The following is a 15,896-nucleotide window of genomic DNA, read 5'->3' as shown; positions in this document are numbered from 1 at the left end:
AGGGAAAAAAACTAAAATATCAAATGACCTGTGATGTTCATCTCATGTTTTATATTAAGAAAATAACAACCCTGGACGACCAGAGTCACCTGTAATGAAGGGAAGAGTAAAAGCAAATAATGGCAAATTCACTGGGTGGAATTTCACATAACCATTACCAAATCTGAAGACTGTAGCTACAAGAACAAAAAGGTTGAAAATGCAGGCATGCAATGATTTAAATTATGCGTAAACAAAATATTAATGTTGTATTAAGACCAGAATTCTGTGTGCTGTTTTTTTAGACTAGCAGAAAGAACATGGGTTTTAGAGCGGTGCACAGAGGCTTTTATTTCTCCCTTGCTCAATAGCTGATACACAATCTTGCTCAAAGAGGAAGGACTTCACAAATTTTGGCATCTGTACAAACAGAATGAAACGTAGACTAGCTAAAAACGGAGGGAGGGAGAGTTTCGGAAAATCGATCTTCAGAGTTGGGCAGCACGTTATCCTGGGGCTGTCTGTCGCGGCCAGGAGCGAGGGAAAGCCATTCGTGACCACACGGGGGCGCCAGCGCCAAGGCCGCGTGAGGTGTTCCGAAGCGTGTCCAGCAGGGAGCGCTGCTGGCGGAGGCTGGGCCACGACCGGAAGCCGGTCTGGAGACGGCCGGGCGCCCTCGCCGACTCCTCCCGCTTCCGCTGCCGCAGCCGCCGCAGGTCCGCGCCGAGTTGCCGTCCGCCCTCAGCTGGTACCCCCGCCGCCGAGATGCCGCTGGAGAACCTAGAGGAGGAGGGTCTGCCCAAGAACCCCGACCTGCGCATCGCGCAGCTGCGCTTCCTGCTCAGCCTGCCCGAGCACCGCGGGGACGCGGCCGTGCGCGACGAGCTGATGGCGGCCGTCCGGGATAATAGTGAGGCCCGCGCGAGCGCCGAGTCAGCGGCCTAGGCCTGGGCTGGCCCCGCGCCCCGGAGCCTGCGGGCATTTTCCCCGAAGGGGCTCCGGGCCTGCTGGGGTGCCCTCGGGGCCCTCCAGCCTTGCTCTCAGAGGGGGTCTGCATCCCTGGGGGCTCCTCTCCTCTCAGAAAGCAGCTTTGGGGGCGGGGGGGCTATGCCGAGGTCTCGAGCTCCGAGCCAGACACAGAAGAGAGGCTCAGGGCTTGCTGTCCTTAGCGGCCGGGCCGGGCTGGGGCAGTCCTGTGGGAGAGGTCAGCTGTCGGCATGACGGGGAAGTGTGGGGTCGGTGCCGGTTGCCCTCCCAGGCAGGCAGTGCCCCTGGGCTGTGTAGACTTGAACGTGGATGTCTGAAGGTGTATCTCAGCAGGCTTCCCCGTTCCCCGGCCTGAAGGCTTTGTTGGAACAGAAACCGTCTGGAGGCCAACAGGATTGGCCTTGATGCCAGTCTCTCAGCAGCAGACGTTTAAGTTTGCCAAGCCCTTTGCCAGGCTTTTCTGTCCCATGCCTTCCTGGTCACGGAGAGGAGAGTGGTGGACTACCCGAGAGGGCGCGCGTGTGTGTGTGTATGTGTGTGAGGAAGAAGGGGGTGGACACTAATTTTGAGGGTACCAGGGGCGCCCGCTCTTAAGTCATGCCCCTCTTTTTGGCTCTTAGACATGGCTCCTTATTACGAAGCCCTGTGCAAATCCCTCGACTGGCAGATGGACACGGACCTGCTTAATAAAATGAAGAAGGCGAACGAGGAAGAGCTGAAACGTTTGGACGAGGAGCTGGAAGACGCAGAGAAGAATCTGGGAGAGAGCGAAATCCGGGATGCCATGATGGCGAAGGCCGAGTACCTGTGCCGGATAGGCGACAAGGTGGGTGGAGGTGGTTCCCCCTCTCTGCATAGTCGCAGAGAGGCACTATGTCAGAAATTAACTTCCTTTAAAAACAAAACAAAACAAAACAAGGTAGTGTGCTTACCTGGCCTAGCGAATCAACACAAAAATGAGTCAAGAAAAAGATTTCTACTTCCCTGTTCAGCCAGGTGTGGTTACGCTTCTCTGTGTCCATGCCAGTAAAAACTTACGGGCAATTGCAGAGATTTTTGTTGGTTTACTGCTCTTACAAAAGTGGGATCATTCTCAATAGTGCACTTTTCTCACATTGGTTGGAAAGCATTGGTTCTGTTGAATTTTAAAAATTATCATTTATACAATAGTCTCCTTATAAGAAACCGAATATTACAGTAAATGCTGAAGTTGTATTTGATTTTTCTTTATTCTCTATCTTCTCAAAGGTGACCTTAAGTTGTTTTATTGAATATTTACAGGCATGTAAATTAGGTAGTATTGTATTTTAAAAAATTGTTTTTATGGGTGCCTACCTGGCTTAGTCAGTGGAACGTGTGACCCTTGGTCTTGGGGTCGTGAATTTGAGCCCCATGTGGATATCATTAAATACTAAAAAAGTTTCTTTTTAATAAGTGGGACCATGGTGTATTCATATTGTCCTGTTTACTTTTTTTTTTTTTTTTTAAAGATTTTATTTCCTTGTCAGAGAGAGCACGCGAGCGTGCGCACAAGCAGGGGGAGCTGTAGGCTCCCTGCTGAGCAAGGAGCCCGATGCGGGACTCAATCCCAGGACCTTGGGATCATGACCCGAGCTGAAGGCAGACGTTTAACTGACTGAGCCACCCAGGCATCCCTGTCCTGTTCACTTTTTCATTCAGCATTGTATCGTGATCTTTCCACGTTAATGTACATAAATGCGTTAACGTATTCTGGTTAACTGCTAGCTAGTAGTCCATTGTAAGGCTGTGCCAAAGTTTACTTAGCTCTTCAGCTGTTGATAGACATGGATGTTGTTTTCAGCTGTTTCTGCTAGTACAAGCTGCTGCTGTAGAAACCTGCTTGAATGTGCCTCCTTGTGGATATATGCTAACGTCCTTTAGGGTATATTCTGGGAAATGAAATTGCTGGACAAGGAAGGATTTTTGTCTTAATATATGTGGCCATTTCTTCCACATAGTGGCCAACCTGATGGACACTTTCCTATCACTGCATGAGATGGATGCCCACAGGTGTTACATCTCTTGAATTTAATTTAGCAGTTGTGTTAATAGTGGTTAGGAGGATGGGCTTTGAATGTCATTAATTTTAAGCAGTGAATCCTGAAGTAGTTAGATGACAGATGTCATGGCATCAATATAAAAAAGTATAATAGTGTGGGTTCTTGGATCAGATTGCTTGGGTTAGAGTTCTGGTTTCAGTAATTACTATTAACTGGACCCTCCATTTCCTCATCCGTAAAATATGGTAACAACAGTTCCTACTTAAGGAGGATTAAAGATAGGGGCAAGAGAGCTCAAATGGTAGTGATAAGAACTATTATTATTTTAGGTTTGTTTATTTTTTAAAGATTTTATTTGCTAGAGAGAGAGAGAGAGCGTGCACAAGTAAGCAAGCAAGTGCGCACAAGCAGGGGGAGCAGCAGGCACAGGGAGAAGCAGGCTCCCCACTGAGCAGGGAACCCAATGTGGGGCTCAATCCCAGGACCCTGGGATCATGACCTGAGCCGAAGGTAGATGCTGAACCAGCTGAGCCACCCAGGCGTCCCCTTTTAGGGTTAAAACAAGATTTTTCTTATTGTAAATTTAAGATTTGGTCATTGTAAAAATTTGGGAAATACAGAAGTTTAAAAATAGCTAATTGGGGGCACCTGGGTGACTCAGTCAGTTAAGCATCAGACTCTTGATTTCAGCTTCAGTCATGATCTCAAGGTCGTAAGACCCAGCCTCATGACGACGGGCTTTGCACTCACGGGGAGTCTGCTTGAGGATTTTCTCCCTCTCTCCCTCCCCCGTGAGTGTGCATTCGTGCTTGCTCTCTCTAAAAATTAATCTTTTTAAAAAAATAGCAAATAGTTTGTGCGGTTTTCTCAGTTTTGTGATGTGGTTTGGTTTTAAAGAGGATACATTATTACATGTGAATGAGAAACTTAAAGCTTTTGGTTCTGGATTTGAGGAATTTCAACAAGGACATGCTCGAGTCAGTATCAGGAGTTAAAAGTCGATGATGTGCTCGTGTCATTTTCCATGTTTATTAAATAGCATTTTTCCAAAAGGAGGGCTTTTTTTCTCTGTGTACTCTTGTTTTAAATATATTAACTGTTATTTAATGGATTTTTATTATTCACTGTGTTACCATTGGTCAGTCATTACTCTTTATGGTGCTCATTTTTTTATAGGTGTGTTAGTGGAAACTCCTTCCAGAAGTCTTTGACATCTTCTTGGTTTTCCTTATTTTCTCATACAAGCTGTTATAGGCTCACCTGTTATTTTTACTCTCCAAACCTGGAATCATCCGTTTCTCCAAGGATCCTTGGTTTCTTTTAGCATGTGGGGGGGCAGGGAGTTGTATTTAGAAACCAAGATCTGAGTGCCAGCTGTGCCCGTTACTGTCTTGCTAGCCCCTATTATTAATTTATCAGGTGTAACTTATAATTACATAAAACCAGACACAGAAAAAGAAGTACCACGTATAGACAAATGATTTTATTCATGTTTGTGTTTTTAAAGCAGTAGAAACATTTTATTCCATAATATTTTGAACCAGACTTGTATATTTAAATACTTCTTTTATTCTCATGGTCAGTGACTAAGGTAAAACTTCTGTTACCCTTAAAGTAGTGTGGTAATTTACAGGAAAATAGCATATTCAATTGAGGGGGATAGTGCTGAATATGTGCAACAAAGAATGTTGAAACCAGTGAGAATAAATTGTAATGTTTTTCTTGTATTATTTTTTAGAATGTTAAGTATATGCTTGGCATATCTGATGTATTTTTTTATATTTTATATAAGTGGAGAGAAGTATAATGAGCCCCCCCCCCCATGCAGTTATCACCTAGCTTTGACAGTTATCAGTTCTTGGGTATCTTATTTTGTCCCTACTCCTACCAATTCCCTCTACCCCTTGTTAAGAGAATTCCTCACAGCTGATAGCATTTGAAACATTTAACCTTTTCTCACCCATTGCCTTGGTTCTCTTGACAGGAGGGTGCTCTGACAGCCTTTCGCAAGACATATGACAAAACTGTGGCCTTGGGTCACCGACTGGATATTGTGTTCTATCTTCTTAGGATTGGATTATTTTATATGGATAATGATCTCATCACACGAAACACAGAGAAGGCCAAAAGGTACTTTTTAATGATGGTGATATATTCCCTGTAACTTATGCTGTAAATAAGAAACCAATGTAAGAAATTTACCTATTTCATTTACAGCTAGTAAGTTAGGTCAAATAATTGATGTGCTTATTTAGTAAAATGTTTTCTTTAAGTATTGACTTTTGATTCGAGTTGTTTTCTGTTTGAAAAGAACACAAAACTGAACAAAAAGTGGACTTGTCTGTTTCTAGATTGTGACCTTACGTTTTTTTATTTATAGCTTAATAGAGGAAGGAGGAGATTGGGACAGGAGAAACCGCCTAAAAGTATATCAAGGTCTTTATTGTGTGGCTATTCGTGATTTCAAACAGGCAGCTGAACTCTTCCTTGACACAGTTTCAACATTCACATCCTATGAACTTATGGATTATAAGACCTTTGTGACTTACACTGTCTATGTCAGCATGATTGCCTTAGAAAGACCAGATCTCAGGGAAAAGGTAACGACTGAATCTTTAATACTCATATTTAGAAATTACTCCATGCTTTCCTAACCTAAATAGACATTAAAGCATACATTTTTTTGTTGTTTTTAATTTGTAGGTGATTAAAGGAGCTGAGATCCTTGAGGTGCTGCATAGCCTTCCAGCCGTCCGGCAGTACCTGTTTTCACTCTATGAGTGTCGTTACTCGGTTTTCTTCCAGTCCTTAGGTAAGGATAGAGCTGCTCGTTTCAATGATCTGTCTTTGTCTTAATCCTGATTCTGTATGCAGATAAATGAGATGATTGTTCACATATGGGACAGACTGTGCAGGTCTTTGCTGCAAGTCTTTGATTAGTGTGGTTCAGTTTTTTGCCCCTTTCTGTTTAGGAGGTGGTGGTTAGCAGACTGTGACCCATTTATATATAGCCCAAGAGGTAAGATTGATGTTTTACACTGTTAAAGATTTGTTTAAAGATTTTTTTCCAGGGGCGCCTGGGTGGCACAGCGGTTAAGCGTCTGCCTTCAGCTCAGGGCGTGATCCCGGTGTTATGGGATCGAGCCCCACATCAGGCTCCTCCGCTATGAGCCTGCTTCTTCCTCTCCCATTCCCCCTGCTTGTGTTCCCTCTCTCGCTGGCTATCTCTATCTCTGTCAAATAAATAAATAAAATCTTTAAAAAAAAAAAAGATTTTTTTCCAAAGATTTATTTATTTTAGACAGAGTGAGAGTGAACGGGAGGAGGAGCAGAGGGAGAGGGTGAGAGAGAATTCCATGCGGGGCTTGATGTGACAACCCTGAGGTCATGACCTGAGCCGAAATCCAGAGTCAGGTGCTTAACCAACTGAGCCACCCAAGTACCCCATTGCTTGTTCTATTGAAGTGGGTTTTGGCCCAGTGTTTATGGAGTGCTTTCTCTGTGAATAATAGTTAGGCTGTTTCATGAGAATTCATACTACTTATCCTATCTAATGTGGGAATAGGTCCTTTGAGGTGTGATGAGTTACCTGCTTGGCCTCATCTTCTCATACATATACACAGGTGGGTTTTGCACACAAGATCCTATTGGGGAATTATTGTTCTTTTTTATCCTTGCGGATCTCCTGGCATTATTCTGCTCAAATGTGGGGCCTTTCCCTTCTTCCTTCAGTCAGAATGAATCCCTTCCCTGCATTCCTGGGGAGCTCTCATTTTATGCCCCCCCTTTTAATTGAGATATAAATTACACACCATAAAATTCACCAGTTCCAAGTGTAAAATTTGGTGGCTTTATTATCTTGACAAGATCGTGCAATCATCGTCACTAATTTCTGAACGTCTTCACTGCAGAAGGAAATCTGTATCCGTTGAGCAGTCACTTCTGATTCCTCCCCCAGCTACCACTGGGGCTGGTATCTCCATGGATTTGCACGTTCTTACTCTGACTTTGATATGAGTAGCATCATACCTGTGTGGCACCCTGCCTGGTTCCTTTTCCCCATCATCCTTTCATGGGTCATCCGTGTTGTGGCATGTCTCAGTGCTCCGTTTAGTTTTATGGCTGAATGATAGTCCATTACATGGAAATACCACATTTTTACAATCCCTTCATCCGTTGATGGACATCTGGGTTGTCTCCCCTTTTTGACAGTAAGGAACATCTGTCTGTGTTTTGTATAGACCTATGTTTTCAGTTCTCTTGGGGATATATATGTATTTAGTACTGGAGCTGCTGGGTCATACGGTAACGCTTTGATTAACTTTTTGAGGAACTGCTAAACTTGTTTTCCAGAGCAGTTACACCATTTTACATTCCCACCAGCAGTGTGTGTGTGTTTCAGTCTCCTCACATCCCGTACTTGTTATTGTGTCTTTTTGATTATAGGCATCTTAGTGGGTGTGAAGTGGTATCTGGTGGTTTTATTGGCATTTCTCTGATCTCCCTCATGTTGAACCTCTTTCGTGTGCTTTTTGGTCATATGCCCCATTTTTAAAATAGTACTTTATTTTGTGATTCTTACAGTTGGTTCCTTCTGCTAACTGGAATTATTGGGAGCAAATTGTTTTTTGTTTTTTTTTTAATCCTTGTAATGAACTTGACACCAGCACACTGCCTGTACATATTGTGTGCTCTGTGCAAACCTGTTGCATTAATTAAATAATTTAAGAGGAAAGAAAAAAATGAAATGAAATTCATGGCTTTGGGAAACCTTTGAATTGTTTAGGTATTAATGTCTTCCTACCATCCGCATTCCTAATAGCAGTCTTTTATTTGAACATTGTGGGTGAAACTTTTATCTCTACTAAATTTATACATTTCCCAGATATTTTAAATGCAGAAGACAAGATAGTTAAATTTTTTACTATCAGTCATCATTATTTGTATCATTTATTCTCTCTAGTGTACTGAGACATGTAGGATTTATTTGGTTTTGTAAGCCTTTTTGCTTCCCTGAATATTCATAGTGTATGTACTTTAAAATATTTCATTTGAAAAAGGAAACTACATCCTTTTCTAGGTAATAGCCAATCGTTTTTAAAATTAAAAATAGAGAAAGTCCTGTTCCCAAATCCATACTTGTGTTCACTCACAAAATTCTTCCAGAGATAATCATTGGAAGATTTTGTTATGTATCTTTCCAAATGGAAAAATTTCAAACAGTGTCTTATAAAGAAGAAAAAGGCTCTCCCTAACCAATGATTGCCAGGGTTCTTTCTCTAGAGGTGACTGCCACTATCAAGTTTCAGGTGTGTTCTTCAGGGACATTTGTATCCGGAGATACAAGCATGTAACACCATTAAACATATGTGGGTGTATTTTACAAGCTGTTTTTTAAGTAGCTTTTTTTCTCTTCACAATATAATGCGAATATCTTTTCATGACTCTATAAAAATAGTTGGTCATTGAGTCAGTAAGTATTGTTAGGTAGCTGTCATGTATCGGACACTGCAGATGTAGTGGCAGATGAAGCAGGTGGAGCTCCTTGGAGCTTCTAGTTATCCTTTTAAAAGACCTCTTTCAGTGTGTTGATGTGCCATAATTTATCCTCTACTGTTAAAAAATTATGCTGTTTACAGTTTTCTCTGATGGTGAACGATTTTGTTTTGAACATTCTTTTACAATTCATCTTTTCTACTTCCACTTATTTCATTAGGAAAAAAAATCCAAGAAAATGAATTTTACAAAGTGAAAATATATTACATCTTGATCACTGTTGCCCTCCAGAAATACTGTGCCAATTTATATTTACACAATTTTTTTATTGAGGTATAACTGAGATACAGTGTCGGTTTCAGGTGTACAACATAGTGATTTGATGTTTATATACATTATAAAATGATGACCATATAAATCTAGTTACCGTCTGTCACCATACAAAGTTAATACATTCCTGACTATATCCCCTGTGCTGATTTATGTATAGTTTCACAGTTTCTACTTCTCTTAATTTACATCGATTTTTTTTAAAAGATTTTATTTTTAAGTAATCTCTACACCCATCATGGGGCTCAGCTCGTGACCCCAGGATCAAGAGTTGCACACTCCTCTGAGCTAGCCAGGCACCCCTCAATTTACATCATTTGAAGAGAGCCTTCCCCCCACCGTACTCTTAGCCAGTCTGAGAAAAATAATTATATTCCTATTTTATTCATTTCTTGTTTCCGAGGACAGTTTTTATTGAACTCTTGAGTCGTCTTTTAAATGGCACATAAATGATAGAAGAAAATATTTTATGTTTGGCTTATGAATGTGACCCATCCTGACCAACATTTTTCTTCCCATTCTCTTCCATAGGTTTTCTTGCAGTTTTATTGAGATCTGACATACAACACTGTATAATTTTAAGCTGTACAACATAATGACTTGATGTTTATTGCATTGCGTTCATTGTTTGTGAGAATGACCATCACCTCATTTTAAGGCCATCGATTCCGTGTTGCTAAGCCATGCTCAGCCTTGCTCATCCTTCTCTCTTCTGATGTTGAGCAGCCTTTGCATCTTGCCACAATTTTGTTCTCTCGAACAATAACACACCCTTCTTTTCCCCAGACCTGCCACCTCATCCTTCGTTAGACCTCTCAGTGACTGCCTCAGACCCGGTCATTGCCTTTGTCTCTATCTTCGTTCTGTCATCAAATATATCTGGATGGTAGTGATTCCCAAATTCATGTTTCCAGCCCCCAACTTTCCAGTGAGCGCCAGACCCGTGCCTAAATATCTCCTTGGTATCTTCATTTGCATGGGCAATAGCTGAATCCACTTGAACACTGTGAATCTCCCTTGCCCTACCCCCTCCAAAAAATCTCCAAAACCAAAAAACAAAACACAGATTTTCTCCAGGGATTTGCTGCTTGTTAAAGCCAGAGACACAAGTGTATTTTTGATTCCTTTGTGTTGCTCACCTTCTGTATCCCTGTAGCTGCCCCCTTGCTGCTTTATACTGAATCTGTCCTTTCTATTCTGGGGCTGAGCCTGGCTCTTCCTGCCGTGGGAGTTCTGCATTGTTTGCATTGCTCTGTGCCTCCTGCTGTTTGGCTGGCTCCTCAGAGAGGTCTTCCCTATCTACCCCAATCCAGCGGAAGGCCTCCTAGCTGCCCTGTCACTCTTATTTTCTACATAGAATTTGTTACTAAGAGTATCTTGTTTATTCATTTATCTCTGCTCTGAAAATTTAGTTTCTGTGGCAGCAGGGATCTTGTCTTTTGGTTTACTGCCATATCCTCGCTATTTAGAGCAGTGATACAAAGTAGTTCTTTAGTAAAATAATTTGTATTTGTGTGGATTGCTCATCAGTGTACATTTTACCATTCGATCTTTCTTCGTGATTTCTAAGAACTCTATCTCATTATTTGTCATCTTATTCATTGCAGCTGTTGTGGAACAGGAAATGAAAAAGGACTGGCTTTTTGCCCCTCATTATCGATACTATGTAAGAGAAATGAGAATTCATGCATACAGCCAGCTGCTGGAATCCTACAGGTCATTAACTCTTGGCTATATGGCAGAAGCCTTTGGTGTTGGTGTGGAATTCATTGATCAGTAAGTATAAATAATATTATGTCAATGCATATTTCTTAAAGTTACCTTTTAATGTCTCAACTTGTACATTTTCTCCATTTACATTTGCTTCCCTCGGTTATAAAAAAAGGGTAACAATTTTTCTCTAAATATTATCAGAACAATCATCTGTCATCTCTGTCTTCATGATGTGCCCCTTTTATTAACGGATGGGGATACTGAGTTGTAGAGTGGTCAGGTGATTTTGCAAAAGGGTATGTATGAGAGCAGTTGTGACAGCAGTACTCTGTCCCTTCTTTGTGGACCACACTGCTACTATGGTGGTGACTCCTAGGTGGCTCTCCCATATCTCACATTAAGGTCATATGTATTTTCTCTGATAATGCCTTCATTGTTTTTGGTTGCTGCTGCAGTTCTGGTCACGTTAGTTGTTAAAGATGGGACTTTCAGCCCTTAAGTCAGTGATTCATCAAATACTTACTAAGCCATTACTGTATGGTTGGCATTGTTTAAGGTCCTTGTCGTCATGGACTTTAATATTTGATGGTTTTTATATGGGTAGAGTTAGCAAGTAAGAAATAAATACATAAGGTAGTTTCAGATAGAAATGAATCATTGGAGATAATAAAATGCAACCAAAAGATGCGTGTGGCTGCAGTGGCGTGGTAGTGGCAGACTCAGGCACTCGTGTGTTTGTGCAGGGCCTGGTGGCCATGGTATGGAGCTTGGGTTTTAATCTAGGTCCTGTAAGAGGCCATTGGAGGATTTTAAGCACTTTAGAGTCCTAGAGCATGAAGCCGTATCTTCACAGACTGCAAGATGACAGGAGACTCGGTGGGCTGTTGAGTACAGTAGCTCCTGGAGGAGCTGTTGCAGTGGCTTGGACGAGGGTGGTGGGAGTGGAGTGTGGGAGACATACACATTCAGAGTATGTGCTGTCCTCATGGTACCTAGATCTGTGGTTCCCGAAGATCTGTTAAGTGCTGGTGTAGTTTTCAGTGGCCCACAGTGAAAAAGATAGTTATATAGTAAAGTTCAGTGATGATAGATTTCATTTTTAAAAAAAATTATCTTTTTAGGGGTTTGATTTTTCTAATTTATTATGAAAAATTTCAAACATGTAGGAAATTCTAAGGAATTACAGTGAATTCCCATAGGTGATTGATTCTATAATTGTTGTATCTGCTTTATCACATATCTGCCCATCCTGTATTTTAACCATTTCAAAGTAAGTTTCAGATCCAGTACATTTCATCCCCATATCTGCTTATAGGCTTGCTTTGAGTTTTACATATTTACATTTGATGAGAGGTACAGATCTTAAGTATAACCTAAACTATTGAGCCATCACCACCAGAAATTCCCTTATTCTCTTCCTTTGAAAGAAAAAAGGCAGTGATAGTTTTGCATCTTAAAAATTATCCTTACCAAAATAGAAGGCTGGTCCTCCTAGGCTGGTTTTATTTTGGAACCGAACTATTCTTTGAAATTCAGGCGTGTTACCACTGCCGGGGAGAGCTGGTTACTGGGATGAAGGGATGGCCATTATGAGTCTGATTCTCATGACTCAGTGGAACAAGTGGCTTACTGTGAGCAGTGCATGAAGAACAGGGTTGGCTTGGCTCCTTGTTCTAGCTCTGCCATTGAATAGTCCTGAGACCTTGGTCTGGTTCTGTCCCTTCCTCAGTTTCTTAACTGTCCCTTGGAGGTGATAGAGCTTTCACTACTTGGGGGCCATCTGAGGCTCACATGAAGTTGTGGGTAAGATGCACTAGAGCAGGAACGTGTCATTTAGACACACTGCAGCACTCTTACGACTCATGATGGTCATATGACCTCCGCATTCCAGACGTGGTACATTTCAGGTGGTATTTCAGGTTTTTTTCCTTCATGTTTGCAGACCAGCTCTAAAGGCAAAAGTTGTATGTATACGTAGAGCTCTAGCTGTTACCTAGAAAGATCTTGTTTTAAATTTTGGATACCCAGTTCACATCTGCGTTTTCCCAGATTCTTTTTTTCCTCCCTTATAAAAATCATTTCAGGTAAGGAGGGTCTGATTTGGTAAGTTTGAATGTAATTCTTCACTGTTCTTCCACTTCTCTACTTCCTTAGACTCAGGAAGATACTGTTGGGAGAATAGGAAGGGGCCATTATTTGAGGAAACACTACTGGGTTAGAAACCCATGCACTGTGTGACACAATTTTGTTGGTAGGTCTTCTGTTTGAAACATGGGATGCAAATCTGATTGGCAGGTTGTGTGTTCAGTAAATACTTGGTTCATCACTACCGCATACCTTCTGTGTATGAGCCACCATGCTCGGGGCTTGGAGAAATACCCACGGCTGGAGAAGATGAGTCATCCTGGGGTGTTTGATGGCACGTAGGGAGAGGACAAGTGGTTTGGCTCTAAAGCCAGCAATGGGACTTGAATGGAAACATGGGACATTGGGAGTTAAATTTTGTTGTCGTAGCCAGGAAAGCAGCTGTGCCCAGATTATTCTTGATGCGTATAGTTCAGAATGAGCATACCTAGGAGTCGTATTTGATTGAAGTGTCTGAGAAATGGACACATCCCCAGACGCCTTCTGGTGGGCCTTTAGACTGGATGGCGCTGCGTTTTTAAGATTTTTTAAGAAGGTAAGGAAAAAAGTGCTTTCCCCATGGAAGAAATAGCACAACTCCCTGTAGGAGCATGTTTTTGAGCCCAGTAGCCTACCGTGTGCTGTGATGGAGTGTGTGGCAGTCTGTACAGGAACTGAGACAAGCAGTGCTTTAAATGCCAGGCTAGGGAGTTAGCAGCTTGTGTGGAGTCTCGTCGGGTAGTCTGGGCAGAGGGTAAGTGTCAGGCCTCAGGTCCGGCGATGCCCACACGGGCAGCAGCAGTGCTGTCAGCTTAGGTGTGTCGGTAGTCAGGCTCTTCGGATGGAGCAGTCTGTCCGAAACCCAGCAGAGGGCATCCTTGAGTCAGAGTTCATCTCTGGAGCTCCTTGTAAGTCAGAACCACTTTCAGAGGTTTCCCCCTGCCTTAAATCTTGTATAATTTTCTCTGTGAACCTCAGTCCCAGAATAATAGTTGCAAATGGATTAGCAGCTCCCTGTGGAGATGGAACTATTTAAGGGTCTGGAAAATGAACACAAGTTTAGAAAGCCACTCAGTAACATAACTCAAAAACAGTTGAAAAAGACTGGACACTGTAGCAACTGGAATCCAGATAGATTTTGAGAGTATAGAAATAAAGCCTGCTCCATAACTCTGTCAACAGTGCTTGCTAGTTTAGGATGACCTTCAGCTTAACTTCTTCCAATAGCAGTAACTTTTTTGTCTTTCAAGCTTTTTGAAGCTCATAACCAGATTTTCCACAAGTATATACTTCCTTATTAAAAATACTTAATGCTTTCTCATTCTTCTTAATACCAAGATTAAGAATTAGTTCCTTTTCATAGATTTTTTTTTTCCCCGACAAAACTAGTACAGAAGGCATAGTGGGTCTTTCGCCACTGACCACCAGGGGCAATTAGTTAGGATACTTGATACTTGTAAAGCACAAATCCAAGTAACACACTTTCTTGTCTAATTATATCACTAAGTGTGAGACATGGTGTTGGCTTTGACCTTCCTCAACATTGCATTATGCTTTGTTCTCCCTAGAATGATGGCATTTTCATTACAGCTTTAATTTGCATTTTTAATAAGTGAAATTGATCTTTTTTGTATATGTACTTTGTGTTTTAATGAACCACTTGTCTGATTTGTTGGGGTTTTATCCCCAGTTTACACTGCAAACATCCTCTATCCACGTTGTTGTTTAGTTCGTGACTTAGTTATGTACAGAGAATGTCCACATAGGATAATACCACCAAAACCAGGTTTACCAGGTTTTTTCCTAGGATTTGTCACAGTGAGGTTGCCTCAGCACCATTCAAACCAGCCCTTTCCCATGGATTTCAGCTGGCACTTCTGTTAGAAATTTGTTTAGGATTTAGAGTCTCTTTGTTGTTTATGTGCTAGGATCAAGATGTTTTAGTATCTGGGAGAGTAAATGGTCGTATAATTTTTATTAAATTTAATTCTATTACAAGTAGATTTTTATTTTAAAGCAGTCATCTTGCCATGTAATATAAAGTCTTCATACAGCTCTTGTACATTTTTAAGCATTTACTTTTTTCCTCCTTGTTGGTAGACGATTGTGTTTCATTGCTAATGCTTGTTGTTGAGGTTTGGGTCATGACTGTACAGATATTCAGAAATACTTTCGCACAACAGATTAACATCAGCTGGGCATTATTTGGCGTATTCTTCAGTTTTAATTTTCCTTTTGTGCTCTGAAGGATTTTGAAAATCCTGAGCATCTGTTGTTTCATTAGGCGCCCCCCCAAATAAATCTTATTTTCCCGCCTCCAAGTTTTTCTCTGAAGCTTTAAAGATACGCTTATGAATGATTTCATTCTTTCACACCTACACTCAATATGAATTTACCGTTTATTCCAGTAAGTGATTTAATCTTCTGGGATGATCCTGCAGTCGGCCAGCGACGAGCTTCTCAGCCTCTGCGCAGGCTGGAAGCCAACTGAATGTTACCTTGAGAGACAGTGGAAGCATGTATTTAGTGCAGTGTAAGAATTTTGTATAAGGCTCATACTAATGCCTTTTCCCCTCTCCTCTTAATTGTAGGGAGCTCTCCAGATTTATTGCTGCAGGGAGACTACACTGCAAAATAGATAAAGTAAATGAAATAGTGGAGACCAACAGGTACTGCTAAGTTTGTGCGTCATTTGTGTTAAGTGTCGTCTTTTAAAAGTAGGTCAGCTCTTGTTATGGAGTAATGTGACTGGTAAATAATTCATTTTTTTCTTGAATTTATTTATAGACCTGATAGCAAGAACTGGCAGTACCAAGAAACTATCAAGAAAGGAGATCTGCTGCTAAACAGAGTTCAGAAACTTTCCAGAGTAATTAATATGTAAAACCATGTAAACGAAGGATTTCCTTTAGAGATAACTATTTGGAATTTTTATAGCTTACTTTACTATGTACCCAGTTCAACTGTATAAAATAAATATTGCATTGTTCTTTCTTTCAATTTACTTTTTTCTTTATTCCACCTTTTAAGGATAGGGTCCAGTAATGTTAAAATAAGGTCATTTTATGTCATTTGAACATCTCTGGTTTAATGGAATAATGACTAATCTGAGACTACAGTGCCTGAGTTCAAATGTGAACAGTACAAGAGGGATTATACAGCCCCTCATGTAAGTCTCCTGAATTTTAGAAAGAAGAGTACATGCCATATAGTAGTCCATAACTAAACACCACATCTCCCACTTAG

At 41.3% G+C, this 15,896-nt stretch overlaps 1 protein-coding gene across 1 annotated transcript; it reads left to right on the top strand.

The window, feature by feature from the left end:
• Positions 1 to 328: 328 nt before the first annotated feature.
• On the top strand, positions 329 to 15,650 carry PSMD6 (proteasome 26S subunit, non-ATPase 6). Its single transcript, XM_026501173.4, has 8 exons — positions 329 to 889; positions 1,587 to 1,792; positions 4,972 to 5,117; positions 5,368 to 5,587; positions 5,691 to 5,799; positions 10,421 to 10,589; positions 15,242 to 15,319; positions 15,438 to 15,650. Exons 1-8 carry the CDS (start codon positions 745 to 747, stop codon positions 15,532 to 15,534), a joined length of 1,170 nt encoding a protein of 389 aa, XP_026356958.1. The 5' UTR covers positions 329 to 744; the 3' UTR covers positions 15,535 to 15,650.
• Positions 15,651 to 15,896: the final 246 nt, after the last annotated feature.

This window comes from Ursus arctos, unplaced genomic scaffold (genome assembly GCF_023065955.2).
Source record: "Ursus arctos isolate Adak ecotype North America unplaced genomic scaffold, UrsArc2.0 scaffold_14, whole genome shotgun sequence".
Lineage (NCBI taxonomy): Eukaryota > Metazoa > Chordata > Mammalia > Carnivora > Ursidae > Ursus > Ursus arctos.
This window is presented reverse-complemented; position numbering and strand designations above follow the sequence as displayed.